Here is a 12,127-nt window from a genome sequence, read left to right on the forward strand (position 1 = left end):
GTAGGAAAGCAAGGATGATACAGAGCTGTGGGGTTTGCTGGGAGAGCTCTGCGTTGCACCACAGATGCTGAGAGCCGAGGATCCAGCAGCAAGTGAATAAATAAAAGTAAGTGATGATAACTGGTGCCTGCTGAGGATATTAGGCACATTGCCAGCACTGGGCCAGACAGCTGCCAAGGGTCCCATCCCAAGAGTGCTCTGCCAGGAGGAGATTCCAGGTGGTTGACAGGCACTTGCAGCCCTGATCTTTCTGTTTTTTGGGCCCCTGGACATGCACTGACCTTTGTAATTGCAGCCCCAGTGATGCACACCCAGACACAGGACTGCAGAATAATGCTCTCTGCTTTTCCCCATGGTGTTTTGGGAGTGTATGCTGCTATGATCCCGTGCTTACTTTATTGGGGTTTTGTTGGCTTTCTATTACCAAGGCCATTTTCATGCAGATGAGGTGATAGTTCCATAGTCTACCTGCTCCTTCTGCTCCTGCCTCATCTGCAGACCTAATCTGCTCTTCCTAATAGTCCTGTTGGTTGCTATAGCAATGATAAAGTGGTATGAAAAAGCCAGAATGATACTTAAATGCATGGCTGGTGTTACAGTTTTCTTTCTTTCTTCTGGGAAAGAGAAACCAAATAATGAGGGTTTGGATTTTTTGGGGGTTTTTTTGGTATATTACTGTTTTATCAAAAGCTTTAACTGTAGGCTTCTTGGAGCCTGGATGCAAACCTCTCTCAACACCCTTTTAGGCTGGGAATTTTGCAACTCAAGAGCAGTTAGTGAGAAACAAGAGCCCAAATTTATGAATATTGGGTACTTTTCATTTTGCATTTAAGATGGCAAAGTTGCATTTATTGTGGCATGTAGAGAGTGTGAAGTTTGCCATGACGGGAACCTGCTGCAGAGTGCATAGGGCCCAGTTGGGTCTCTATAAGTATTGAAAGATATAGCAGAGGGTTTGTTTTGGATTTGCACCAGGAGACTTACTCAGCACTGGAGTATTGAAAGTGGCATTTTGAATAGTAAATTAAAAAATCTTAATGTAATCAGGGGAGAGGAAGGCAGAAGATGGAGTATTTTTGCTCAGCTCCTGCATACAGGAATGGGTGGCTATAGTACCACCCCTGTCTTTTACGCACCCAAGAGCAAAAATTATTTACTTATTCTGTATTTTCAACTTTTTTTGCAAGTTTGTAGTCAGAATCATGGAACTGTGTTAAAAGTTGGCTGAAAGAGGTATATTTGTGTGAATTCAGCTCATTCCAGAGCCCACCATGCTGGCAAATGCAGGCAAGCAAAACCTACATTTAAGTGCTGACACAAGTTGATCCCTTCTTTCTTGTTGCAGCCTGAGAGCATCCCGCATGCAAAACATGCCCATCCATGGTGGGATCAGCTTGTTCTTGCCTGCTGGGGTTCGCTAGACAAGATCAGGCCATGGATATATTGAGTGAGATGCTCTTTCTGGCAGCTGGCATTTAAAGACACCTCAAGCTAAAGTGCTGAAAAGCCCACCGTGGGTATATTTTTCATACCAATTCTCATAGGGACTGAATTGGAGATTGGGTTAAATCTCAAATGGGAGGATTATATCACTTCTGAGTTTATGGCTAGCATTAACTCTGGACATTCTCATTACCTATATAAAAGTGAGTCCCTTTTTGAATCTTTTATGGCCTGCCTTGATTAAAAGTGGAATGAAAGCAGAAACAATTTTAATGGACTTAGTGCTTACTGGTATAAAACCAGTGCAAGAAGAGAAGTGGTTCCTACAGTCCCTCATCCCAGATGTATGTGAGATTGAGAGAAAACATACTACCAGAAAGAAAGAATTGACTCATTTACCTATTAGTTACATTCAAGGTTACTTAGTTAAGCGTTCATATAATGTTTTCTTACAGGAGACAGCTTTGTTTCCTTATTTTCAAACACAGCAGCTCATCTTGCTTTCCATCAGCATAAACAAAAACATCAGGTGAGAGAAAACAAGTCTTTTTTTTCCAGCTGCATGTGTCGAGGAGCCTCCCTGGCATGCAGCCCCCATACAACGCTGCCTTCTACTTTGTCCTGTGCTCAAAAGACCGATTAAGTGATCTGCTGATGCCATACGCCTGGGGCTGGGAAGTGCTGGGGGATGATGGGGGAGAGGCAAGAAACAGTCTGCTCTCTCCTCTACCTACACAGACACAGGGAAATGCCATCCCAGGCCTGCATACAAGCACAGCAGGAGGCAGCTTCCACCTAGCCTGAGGTTTGGCCAGGTTTTGCCTTTCTGTAAATACTTAGTAGATGTGCGCTTTCAGAGAACTCCCTGTAAAGGGGATTTGTACTAGCCAGAGACCCTCAGGGCTTATATATCCTCAGCAGCTCCATCCAGAGAAAGAGATTGTACCCAGTGCCCCACATGCCTTCCAAAGACAGCCTTCCCCTTGGCACGGGGCCACCTCCACACCTCAGAGAGGCAAATGGGGTCACCATGCCTCAGACACTGGTAAAAATATTCCTGAAAGGGTTACTGGTTTTGAGGATTGGCTTTTTAGTTACTTCTTTGGGTTGAGGCTGTTGGATGTTGGTGACAGCCAGGTCACCTGAGCCCTCTGACAGTCCTGTCCTAACTAGTTCTAGTTGCCCTACCAGTGACTTACTTTCCTGGTCTTAAGAGTTTAGTCCTGGCAGTTAAAAACCATGGTCATCCTTCCTGCTCTAGACCTCCGTGGGAATGGCCCTGAAGGGCAAGTTTTTTAATTCGGTCATGTCTCTGGAGAATAGAAGAGGTTCACAGCAAGGGCTTAAGGGTTTTTCATCCTGTAGGTCAGCTAAAAGGTAGGGGGAGACTTTGCTTCCTGGGTTGATGCCTGCAAATTGAAATAGTAGGTAGGTCTTGGTAACCAAAACCAAAGAGCAAAGGACAACTGCTGGCTGAGTGCTTGGAAAGAGCAGCAAAGAGGTGTGGGAGTGGGGAAACAAGGTGTTTGTGGGGCACGCAGAGAGCCTTGAGACATGCACTTCGTGGCCCCTCTCATTCCTGGTAGAAATGCCTGACAGAGCTGTAGTGCTCTCACCTTCCAAGATGGATTCAGGTGGTTGTGGATGTTCTTGACGATGGTATCAGAGAAGTAGTTGAAGTGAAACTTGCCCTCTTAGACATGAGAAACAGCTGCTGTCTGAGAAATGCTGAGAGCCTTCGGCGAGGCTGCTTTCTCCATCCTTTCTCTTTAATTCTGCTTTTTTGATTTAGATGTGTTGTGAGGGACTGGTAAAAGAGATCCTAGGACATAGTGGGAGTTGAATGTGCTGTTGTCTGTTAGTCATTATATATATATATATTTTTTTTTTATTCATTTGGCACTTTCCGGAGAGTTTTTCCCCCCACATTGTGTAGGCTGCTATCTTCCTTTCTTTCTTTGTAGCAAGCATGTGGGCGCAGCCTTGCTTACACTCCGAGCAACTGGGGAACCACCATAAATGTAGCTTATCTGCTTTCTGATACATTTTCTTTTGCGTTGGTTTGGATTTGTGCATCGTCAGTAACATCTGTTCTGCTTTAGTGGCATACAGTTTTCCAAGTCTAATTAGCTGGCTGCTTGTAATCAGGACTATTTCAACTGTTGTCATTCTGAATGTTCTTTTTCCCTTTTTTTTAATACCACATTTGCCTGATTGACCTTTTTTGTTGTTTTTTTTCTCTGTCTTTCTATTGGGCTGCTCCAGGAGCCATGGCTAATCATCTTATAACCAATGCTCTGCTTCGTCCTCATGGCACTAACAACCCTTATAATACATTGCTCGGGGAATCGGCGGTCTATAACAACCCTTCTGTCAGCATGTACAACGCACAAGGTGTGCTGGAGTTTCTCTCTAATTTTTCTAGTGAGAATTCCATTTTCTGTGGCTTATTTTGGCCCATTTCTTTCTTTTTTTTTTTCTTCCTTTTTCTTTTTCTCTCCCCACACACACACACTTTTTTTTTTGGAACTGGGCACAAAAAAAAGATCCCCTCCCCTTCCTTTCATTTCAATGCATCTTTCCATCTACCAGATGCTATTTTTCCATGAGCGATCAAATTCACTTTGAAAGACTCTTGTCAGTTTTACTCAAAGCATTCATAGTGTTTTGATTTTGACTTTTTTTATTCAGTCTCCTTGCTTTTGTATTGTTTTGGTCTTGTGTGTGTGTGTGTGTGTGTTTTGTCGGACGCATCCATTCCTCTCTTTGTTGTCAACACATTTCCTTGTTAAACCATTCATTTCAGAAACAGGAACAACTCTGAAGGTAAGTGAAGCTAAACTGGCCTTTGCCACCAAAGCTGCTTGCATTTGAAATGGCCTAGAGAAATGTGGTCAGCAGTGCACTGGTTTGCACAGGGTGTAAAATGCAAAATAAAACAAAACTGCCCTTGATCTCTAAGAAAAATAACAGCTGAAGCAAGAAGTGAAGGCCAGGTCCAAAGAGCAGAGCTGAGATAAGAAATGTTTTGCCGTTTGCATTTATACATTTTGTATGTGCTACTAGGGAAAAAAAATAATAGAAAAAAGGTGTAGTAAATCTAGATAATCTTTGATATCCTTCTTTTGGCAACAGAAAATAGGCAGAGTCAGTTGTATCTAATGGAGTATCTAATGGAGGTTTCTGCTGTGGAAATCACTCTCTTGTCACCTACACGTTTGTCTCTGCTCTGGCTTCTGTGGGAAGGGACAGTGTTTGCAAGCTGATGTCCTGATACTTCCATGAGGGAGAGGCAGATGTGTTTAAGTAGGGCCTGAGGAGGAGATGGGGAGTGTGGAGCTCTCACAGCTCCTGTCTCTTGGTGGCTCCATCCTCCTCTGCCACTTCCATGGGATTTTTTTTTTCTTTTGTTCTTACTTGTAAGGCGGCTGAATAGTTGCAGAGTAACTCTGCGTTCCAGCACAAGTGTGCCAGCACTCTGTCAGCTCTCCACTCTCAATGAAGGCATCACTTCCCAGTAAAGGATTTCCAAGAGAGGGAAAATAATGATGGTAATAATGCAAGCAGGAAAGCCCCCTTTGTACTCTATGGCAGTATGTTGTTTCGGACAGAAATAGATGTTGAACTGTATCAGTAGGGTATTTGCATTCAAAGCACAAGGAAAGCACACGTGTTTCTGACCTTTTTGCTGTTTATTAATTTCCTAAACTATGCTAACTTTGTGCAATAAATTTGCTTCCAAGAATGCTTTTTTAAAAAGGGGCTACTGTTAAACATGTAATGCTCTGAATTTTAAGAATTTCAGTGTACTGCACATGTTGAAATGAGCTTTGATGTTCTGACTAGTTTGTTGCATGATAACATTGAAGTGTTGGAGACTTCTAAATCAAATGGCAACAGGTGATGCTGGGTCAGCATTTGCCTTAATAGGAGCCCTGATGTTCAGGTCTAGGTGCCTCAAATGAACCCAGGTGATTTGGGCAGAAATGTGTGTTACATGTATTTTAATAATTGTGTGTTCTTCAAATTTTTAATACTAGAATCTGATACAGTTACCTGAGCTAACAAAATGTTATTCCACAGAAACAGCATAATTTTTTTACAAGTGCTATTCTGTTCAACACAGTCAGATGAGTAACAGAAACCTATCCAGGCTTCATCCATGGGAGGTGAAGAAAGAGAGCGGGACCAATACTGGTCTCATTTAAACTCCTGGAGCTTTGCCATTGACTTCAGAGGGAGCAGAACCCATCCTTTTCAGGAGGCTGCAAGTTAATTAATGACCATTAAACTGGTATAGGTATTAGTTTTCAAACTGGTTAGGTCCCTGGACAATTACAAACTGTAAATATTAGGAGATCCCATGGCAGAAATAAAGAGTAGCAAAACCAACCAGGCCTGGTGGTCTTTGTGGCCCTGTGGGGTTTTCAGGAGCTGCACCAGCAGGAAAGCTAAAGCCAGGATAGTGCATTGTAAAAGTAGATGCTGTCATCATCTCTGGGTGTGCCTTGGCTGTGGTTGGCATGCAGTGAGGCATTGTTAGCTAACACCATCCAGCTAACTCATTCCACATCACTAAGGATATGATTTTTTTTGCACCTTCATATACTACTTCTGATGATGGCTGTGGATGGGGCAGGACACCCTAAGGAACAAGGGACTAATCTGGTCCACCCATTTCTTTTTCCCTCCCCAGTCAGGTGTTTTAAAATACCTCTGCTTAAGCCAAATCTGTGGCAGAGAATCATCAGGGGCAGGAAGTCCTTAAAATTACCCTTGGAAAGAGGTGGGGAATCAGACCCTAAAAGGCCAAAATCCCATGTCCAAGTGGCATAAGCAATTCCTGATAGGACACAGAGTGTAGAGGAAGGAGGCAGTGGTAGGTGAGGGGCTGAGTGCTCACTGCCATTGGAAGCTGACAGTGGCTCAGTCTCTCCAACGCAGGAAAACATCCTAACACCTTTTGTCAGAACTAATTTTGAGAAAAGGTGTTAACAAGCATTAATGACCATTAACAAGCTCTAGTTAAAATCCAGCGTGCCACACACCACTGAGGAGTGGGGGAAGCTGAGCGTTATCACTGCCTCTTCATCTTATTCTCTGACTCTTCTTGTTTTAAGCCTTTCTTAACAGCTTCATTTAGCAATGCCATTATTCAAACTACTATTCCTCTTACTTTTTTTTTTTTTGCCAAGTCCATGTAGTTTGCCATATGTTTGGTTAAAGTAAAAAGCAGACTTACCAAAGTTTGTAAAATGCCAGCAGCCCCATGATGAGCAAAGTCATACTCTTACAAAGCACTGTTACAAAAGATGGACGGCAAAACATTTTTAGCAAGGAAACAGATTTCAGTTTCAACTGCCGGGGTTATTATAACTAACAGTAAGTAAAGCCATTCATTTTAAGACCTTGGAAGTGACAATGACAGTGCCTGTCTTTTCAAGCATGACCGTTACCGGCTTTAGACTTTTCTTAAATTTCCTGGCATTATTTCTTCATTTGTGTTGCACGCTGAACATTTTATAATGGCATTGGAAAACAGTTTAAATGTGATAATTTTTTAAATAAAAATGTAGACTACTGAATATTGCGCGTAAAATATTTTTTTTCTGTCTAAAATGTCAATATTTTTAACCTGAAATAAACCTTGTAACAAATTCATGTATTCTGGGCAGTGGAAATTATTTCCGTTAACTCTCTTTTCTGCATATCATCAATTTGCTTTTTACTCATGTTTCTCCTACTGTCGCTGTAAGCTTACTTGTTGTTTTTTCTTTCCTTTTCTTCATGCTGTCGTTTAGAGCCCTACAGAGAGACAAGTATGGGAGTAAAGCTAAACATTGCATATCAAATGTAATTTTTTTTAGTTCACTTTTATTGCATCACATATAGATGATGTAGTTAATAAAGGAAATTAATCTCACAGTTTTGAAATCGAAAGACTATGAATATACATATGTATATATATGTGTATGCGTGTGTATGTATGTGTGTATATATATATGTATGTGTGCATATATATATAGATGAGATTAGATTCTGCTTTCTTTATTTCTCGTTTTTGTGGTATCGTTTACCCAGCATAGTTTCTCATTTAGTTGTGTATGCTTTTTTTCATTTTTTTAAACTTCACGTTTTTATTTGCGAGGCCATGACATTTTTATACAGCGGGTTCCATTGCAGCCCCCCCTCTGTTCTCACCGGCAATGCCTCCCATTTTATTTCTGCACCAAACCCCAGATCTATGCATTGGCAGCAGGAGCACAGTGCTCAGTGCCTCAATGCATACGTTACTCAGCGTAACCATCAAACAGATGCTGTTGTACCTGTCACCCATTACATATGGCCCTCCCCCAAAAATGATCACTTTCCATTTCTCCCCAAGCATCGTGACTTGGTTGGAGACCTTTCACCGTGAAAATCAACGGCTTTGCTCTATGTCTGTGATGGCTAGTTGATTTTTTGGCATAGCTCCCTCGTTTGCTGGGGAACCCAGGATACAGCAGCACCCTGTAAGCTTCAGAATCCTAAAAGGTGACCGACACATTTGGGGCATTTCACTCAAAAGCAAGAAGAAGCCTTCAGTAGCGCTTTCCAGTCCTTGACATACAACAACTACTCCATCGCAGATATAGACTGAATCCTGTATTTTCAGAAGGTACACATGCCATGTCCTAGGCATGGTATGAGCAACTGTTCATCTGAAATTGTCAGTTTAATGGCTTCTCTGATCCACTGTGCCTTGCTGGGAGTTGCTAGCCAGTTTTTGGCAATGCCTGAAGCCCTTAGCTGAGAGGTCGATAAGTTATTTCATGCATCCCCACACTGCTCTCCTTCCAAGGAGGCCAGTAATCCCAAAAAAGAAAGCATGGTGGCTTAACTGCTGGGCCTGATTTTCTTCTCCCTTGCCCACTCATGCTGGCATTGCTCTCAAAGCACTTCCCTGCCATCTCCTGCAGTGCTTTGGGAAAGAGCTGAGCTCCAGCCTTACATTGTCAGCATTGAGACACCTACGGAGATGCAATAAGCAGTTAGAGCAGGGCCACCCTGAGACCCTGTTACTCCTCTCAGGTTCCCACGAGCCCATTATACCATGGCAGTGATGGTACTTGCTGTACCCTCCACTGAACCCACTGCTTTAACTTTGCAGTGGAATAGGAGCTATTTTTAAAGGCTTCACAAGACCCCAGAACAGCTACCTCCAGCATCAGTTGTATTAGGAAATCCCCACCTGGCCAGTGTGGAGTAAATAATTTTGGTTTTGCCTTGCGGCAGAAGAGGTAGGGCATTTAGCCTTGTTCCAGAAAATCCTGGGCCAGGAAGCACTTTGTGCCTCCACCTTGCTAATCCCTGAATCCTGCCATTCAGTCCTTAAGTCTTTATTTATCCTGACAGCCTACCCAGCGAAAGGGGAAAGCAGACTTTTTTTCCTCTAGGAAGGATACACTCCCAAACAAAGTTTTGGTAGTGATTAGCATGAGCTGCAAATACTTCTCCCTCATCTGGGAGGAATTGCCCCCTTCCTCCAAAGCTCCTAGAGCCAGGGCAGTTGGGACCAGCCCAGGGTCATCTGCTTTTCAGCTCCCCCAGGGATACATAAAGCACAAGAGGTGTAGGAGAATGCTGGCCAGGAGAGGTTATCCTTTCAACTAGATGTTGCCAGATCAAGTCGCACACTTGACAGTGCTTTTCATTTTTTTTTGGTGGGAAGGCCTTGACCACCAGCTGGTTAGATGGAGCTGCGCCCTCCCATTTTGGCCGCAACGCTCTCCTTGCTGCCCAGCCCCAGCATCCGCGGCAGCCTAGGAAGGGGGTTGGAGTGTGCACGTCCCGCATGAGTGTCCTGTTTGTACAAGTCACCCTCTCTTGTGTAATGTTTTTCAGAGGGGCTTCTGAACAATGCCAGGGATACAAGTGTCACGGATACTCTACCACTGAATGGTAATCACGGCAACAGCTACAGCATCGCCAGCGGCGAGTACCTCAGCAACTGCGTGCAAATCCTTGACCGCGGGTACAACCACACGGAGAACGCCCTCGAGAAAAAGATCCTGAAGGAACTCACCTCCAACTACATCCCTTCCTACCTGAACAACCATGAGCGCTCCAGCGAGCAGAGCCGCAACTTGATGAACAAACTCGTCAACAGCGTGGGCGGTGGGAGTGAGGATGACGCCATCGTGCTGGATGACGCCACCTCCTTCACCCACGAGGAGAGCCTGGGCCTGGAGCTCATCCACGAGGAGTCGGATGCCCCACTGCTGCCTCCCCGGGTGTACTCGGCAGACAGCCACCAGCCCCACCTCTACAGTCGGCGCCGCATCCCGCAAGACAACAGCGAGAGCTTTTTCCCTTTGCTGACCAACGAGCACACGGACGAACTGCAGTCGCCCAACAGGGATTCTCTCTACACCAGTATGCCCGCGCTGGCTGGCATGCCCATGACAGAAAGCGTCACCGCCAGCACCCAGACCGATCCTCCACCAGCGAAAAGCGGCGGTGGCGATGCCGACGATGTTTACTACAAAAGCATGCCCAATCTTGGCTCCAGGAACCACGTCCATCAGCTACACACTTACTACCAGCTAGGTCGAGGCAGCAGCGACGGTTTTATAGTCCCACCAAACAAAGAGGGAACCTCCCCGGACGGCAATGCAAAAGGACCCGCTCACTTGGTCACTAGCCTATAGAAGATTCAGCAAAAATTAAGCAAAGAGACAACTAAAAGCCTCTCCATAATGCTCGGTTTACTGTTCTGAGTTAATCCAAACAGTGGTAAAATTGTGTGTACTCCTAAATCTTCATGCTGTTCAAAAGGAAATTCTCAGACTTTTTTTACTGGAATTTTTAGGCCGGCCCGGAGAGGACAGTAACTGCTGCCCCCCCTTATCTTCCCATCCTTCTTCCCTCCAGACAGACTTCATTATGTTAATGAAAGAGATAGATAACGGCACACTTCGTGGCCTTCTCAAGTTATGCCGTGTTTGTTTAAACAATCCTTGATGCTGTGTTGCTCTTAATACCGAGGACCTGATTTAAGAGGGAAAAAAAAATAATAAAAGGCCAAAAATGTGCATTTGAAGCTAGTAGCGATGACGCATCTAGGTGGGAGCGCTGCGTAAAACAAGCTAGCAAAACTCTTTCTTACCAATCCAGATTACATCATGGGTTATGGTCACTCACAACTTGGTTTCACTGCAGCGCCCTTCGCTGCGGGAGCAAACAAAATATAAACAAATTTAATGAGACGGAAGGGAATCCTAGAATCCTGTGCTAAAGGCATATTTTACATTTTGCTGTATTAACGGATGATAAAAACTAATGGCAGAAAAAAGAGAAGCAAACAATTTCTATGTAATGTACAGATACTAGCATTGCACATATAGTCTGCTTTCTGTTCCTCCAGAACTTGCGTCCCTGTTAATGTAGTGGAAAAAAAAATAAGAACTTTTTTCTGTTGTGCTGGTCTTGTAAGTTTGTCTACCAGTAGGAGCAAGGTTTTTCATAATCTTTCTTTTTTTTTTTTAGATTTTGTTTTGCCTCTTCCACTGCTCCTTCCCTCTGTCCCCTCCCCATCCCAGTTAAAAAAAACTCACTGGGCAAAAAAAAAAACCCCAAACATCACTTTCTAAGGACCATTTTTAGTAACACCATCACTGTTTCTTTTCAGCCAAGGCAGTCTTTTAATTTCCTCGCTGTATAACCTTTTTCAGCCGGCATGTTGCCAGCAGACCTTTTGGCAGACTAAAGCAGGGCAAACTTCCTCGTTGTCAGTGCACAACCGATCGTGACGATAATCCTGTGAAGCATCTCTGGCGAGCAGCCCCTCAGCCAGGCCCTCGGGTCACATCCAGGGACTGACGGGGTTTTATAGTCGTAGTGGGGGTTCTACAGGAGACGGCCATTTCCCTGGAGGAGCAAAGGGCCTTCTCGGCTCAGTCTGGTCCCCGGTTTAGGCACTTGTACTGCAGTGGTTAAGAAGAAAATAGATTGACGCGTAGTGAGCTAAAAAGTACTTTGCAGTGATTTTTAATAAAAAAAAAAGTCCTCTGTTCATTATTTTTCCTAACAGGAAATTTATTTATTTGACCAGATTTTTAAGTAACATAGGCTTTCTGGAGGTAAATTAGCAGCACGGAGTATGAATTCTTCTTCTTTTTCTCTTTTTTTTTTTTTTAATTTATGATCCATTTTGTACGGTCTCAACAGTTGAATGACCTCATTACTAATATTTGTTGTAAAAGTGAAGCTTGTTTGCCAACCAATAAACAACTGATCACGATTTAGAAGATACTGTATGTATGTACTGTACAATTAATCTCTCTTTTTTTGTCGTTCTTGTTCCTCTCTCCATTACTGTCTTCAGTATGAGTCTCCACTCCTTTGCGGCATGGGTGAGCAATGCCAAAGAAAGGAGGCCTAAGCTGAGAAATTTAAGCACAAAGGTTATGCAGCTACAGCTGACTAGAAATAGCAGGCTGATGGTACTTGTTTAGGGGCGAGAACAACACTGGTTGACATTTGTTGAAGGTGATTCTAGGTCTGTTTTGTGCCTACTGTATAAAGTGGCCAACGACACGCGGATGATTTGAGTATAGTGTTTCATGTGTCGTATCTTTTAATCATTGTAATGATTTCTTTTTTTTCCTTAATTTTATTCTTTTTTTTTTTTTTTTTTTTATTT

General features: G+C 43.5%; 1 protein-coding gene across 22 annotated transcripts in view; it reads left to right on the forward strand.

Annotated features, from left to right (window-relative positions):
• The window catches only part of ADGRL3 (adhesion G protein-coupled receptor L3), a 495,252-nt gene that overhangs the window by 473,611 nt on the left and 9,514 nt on the right, over positions 1-12,127 (forward strand). For 5 of the 22 annotated variants that reach the window (XM_017744204.1, XM_017744208.1, XM_017744213.1 and 2 more), the window contains 3 exons: positions 3,709-3,837; positions 7,245-7,262; positions 9,328-11,741. The exons of 1 other annotated variant lie outside the window; for it this stretch is intronic. In XM_017744204.1, the coding sequence (XP_017599693.1) occupies positions 3,709-3,837; positions 7,245-7,262; positions 9,328-10,133 (953 nt within the window). In that variant the 3' untranslated portion in view covers positions 10,134-11,741. Of the gene's footprint in view, positions 1-3,708; positions 3,838-7,244; positions 7,297-9,327; positions 11,742-12,127 lie in introns of those variants that run through there. 16 more of the 22 variants (XM_017744205.1, XM_017744212.1, XM_017744211.1 and 13 more) reach the window with 7 other exon arrangements.

The sequence above is a fragment of the Corvus brachyrhynchos genome, unplaced genomic scaffold, assembly GCF_000691975.1.
Source record: "Corvus brachyrhynchos isolate BGI_N302 unplaced genomic scaffold, ASM69197v1 scaffold229, whole genome shotgun sequence".
NCBI lineage: Eukaryota > Metazoa > Chordata > Aves > Passeriformes > Corvidae > Corvus > Corvus brachyrhynchos.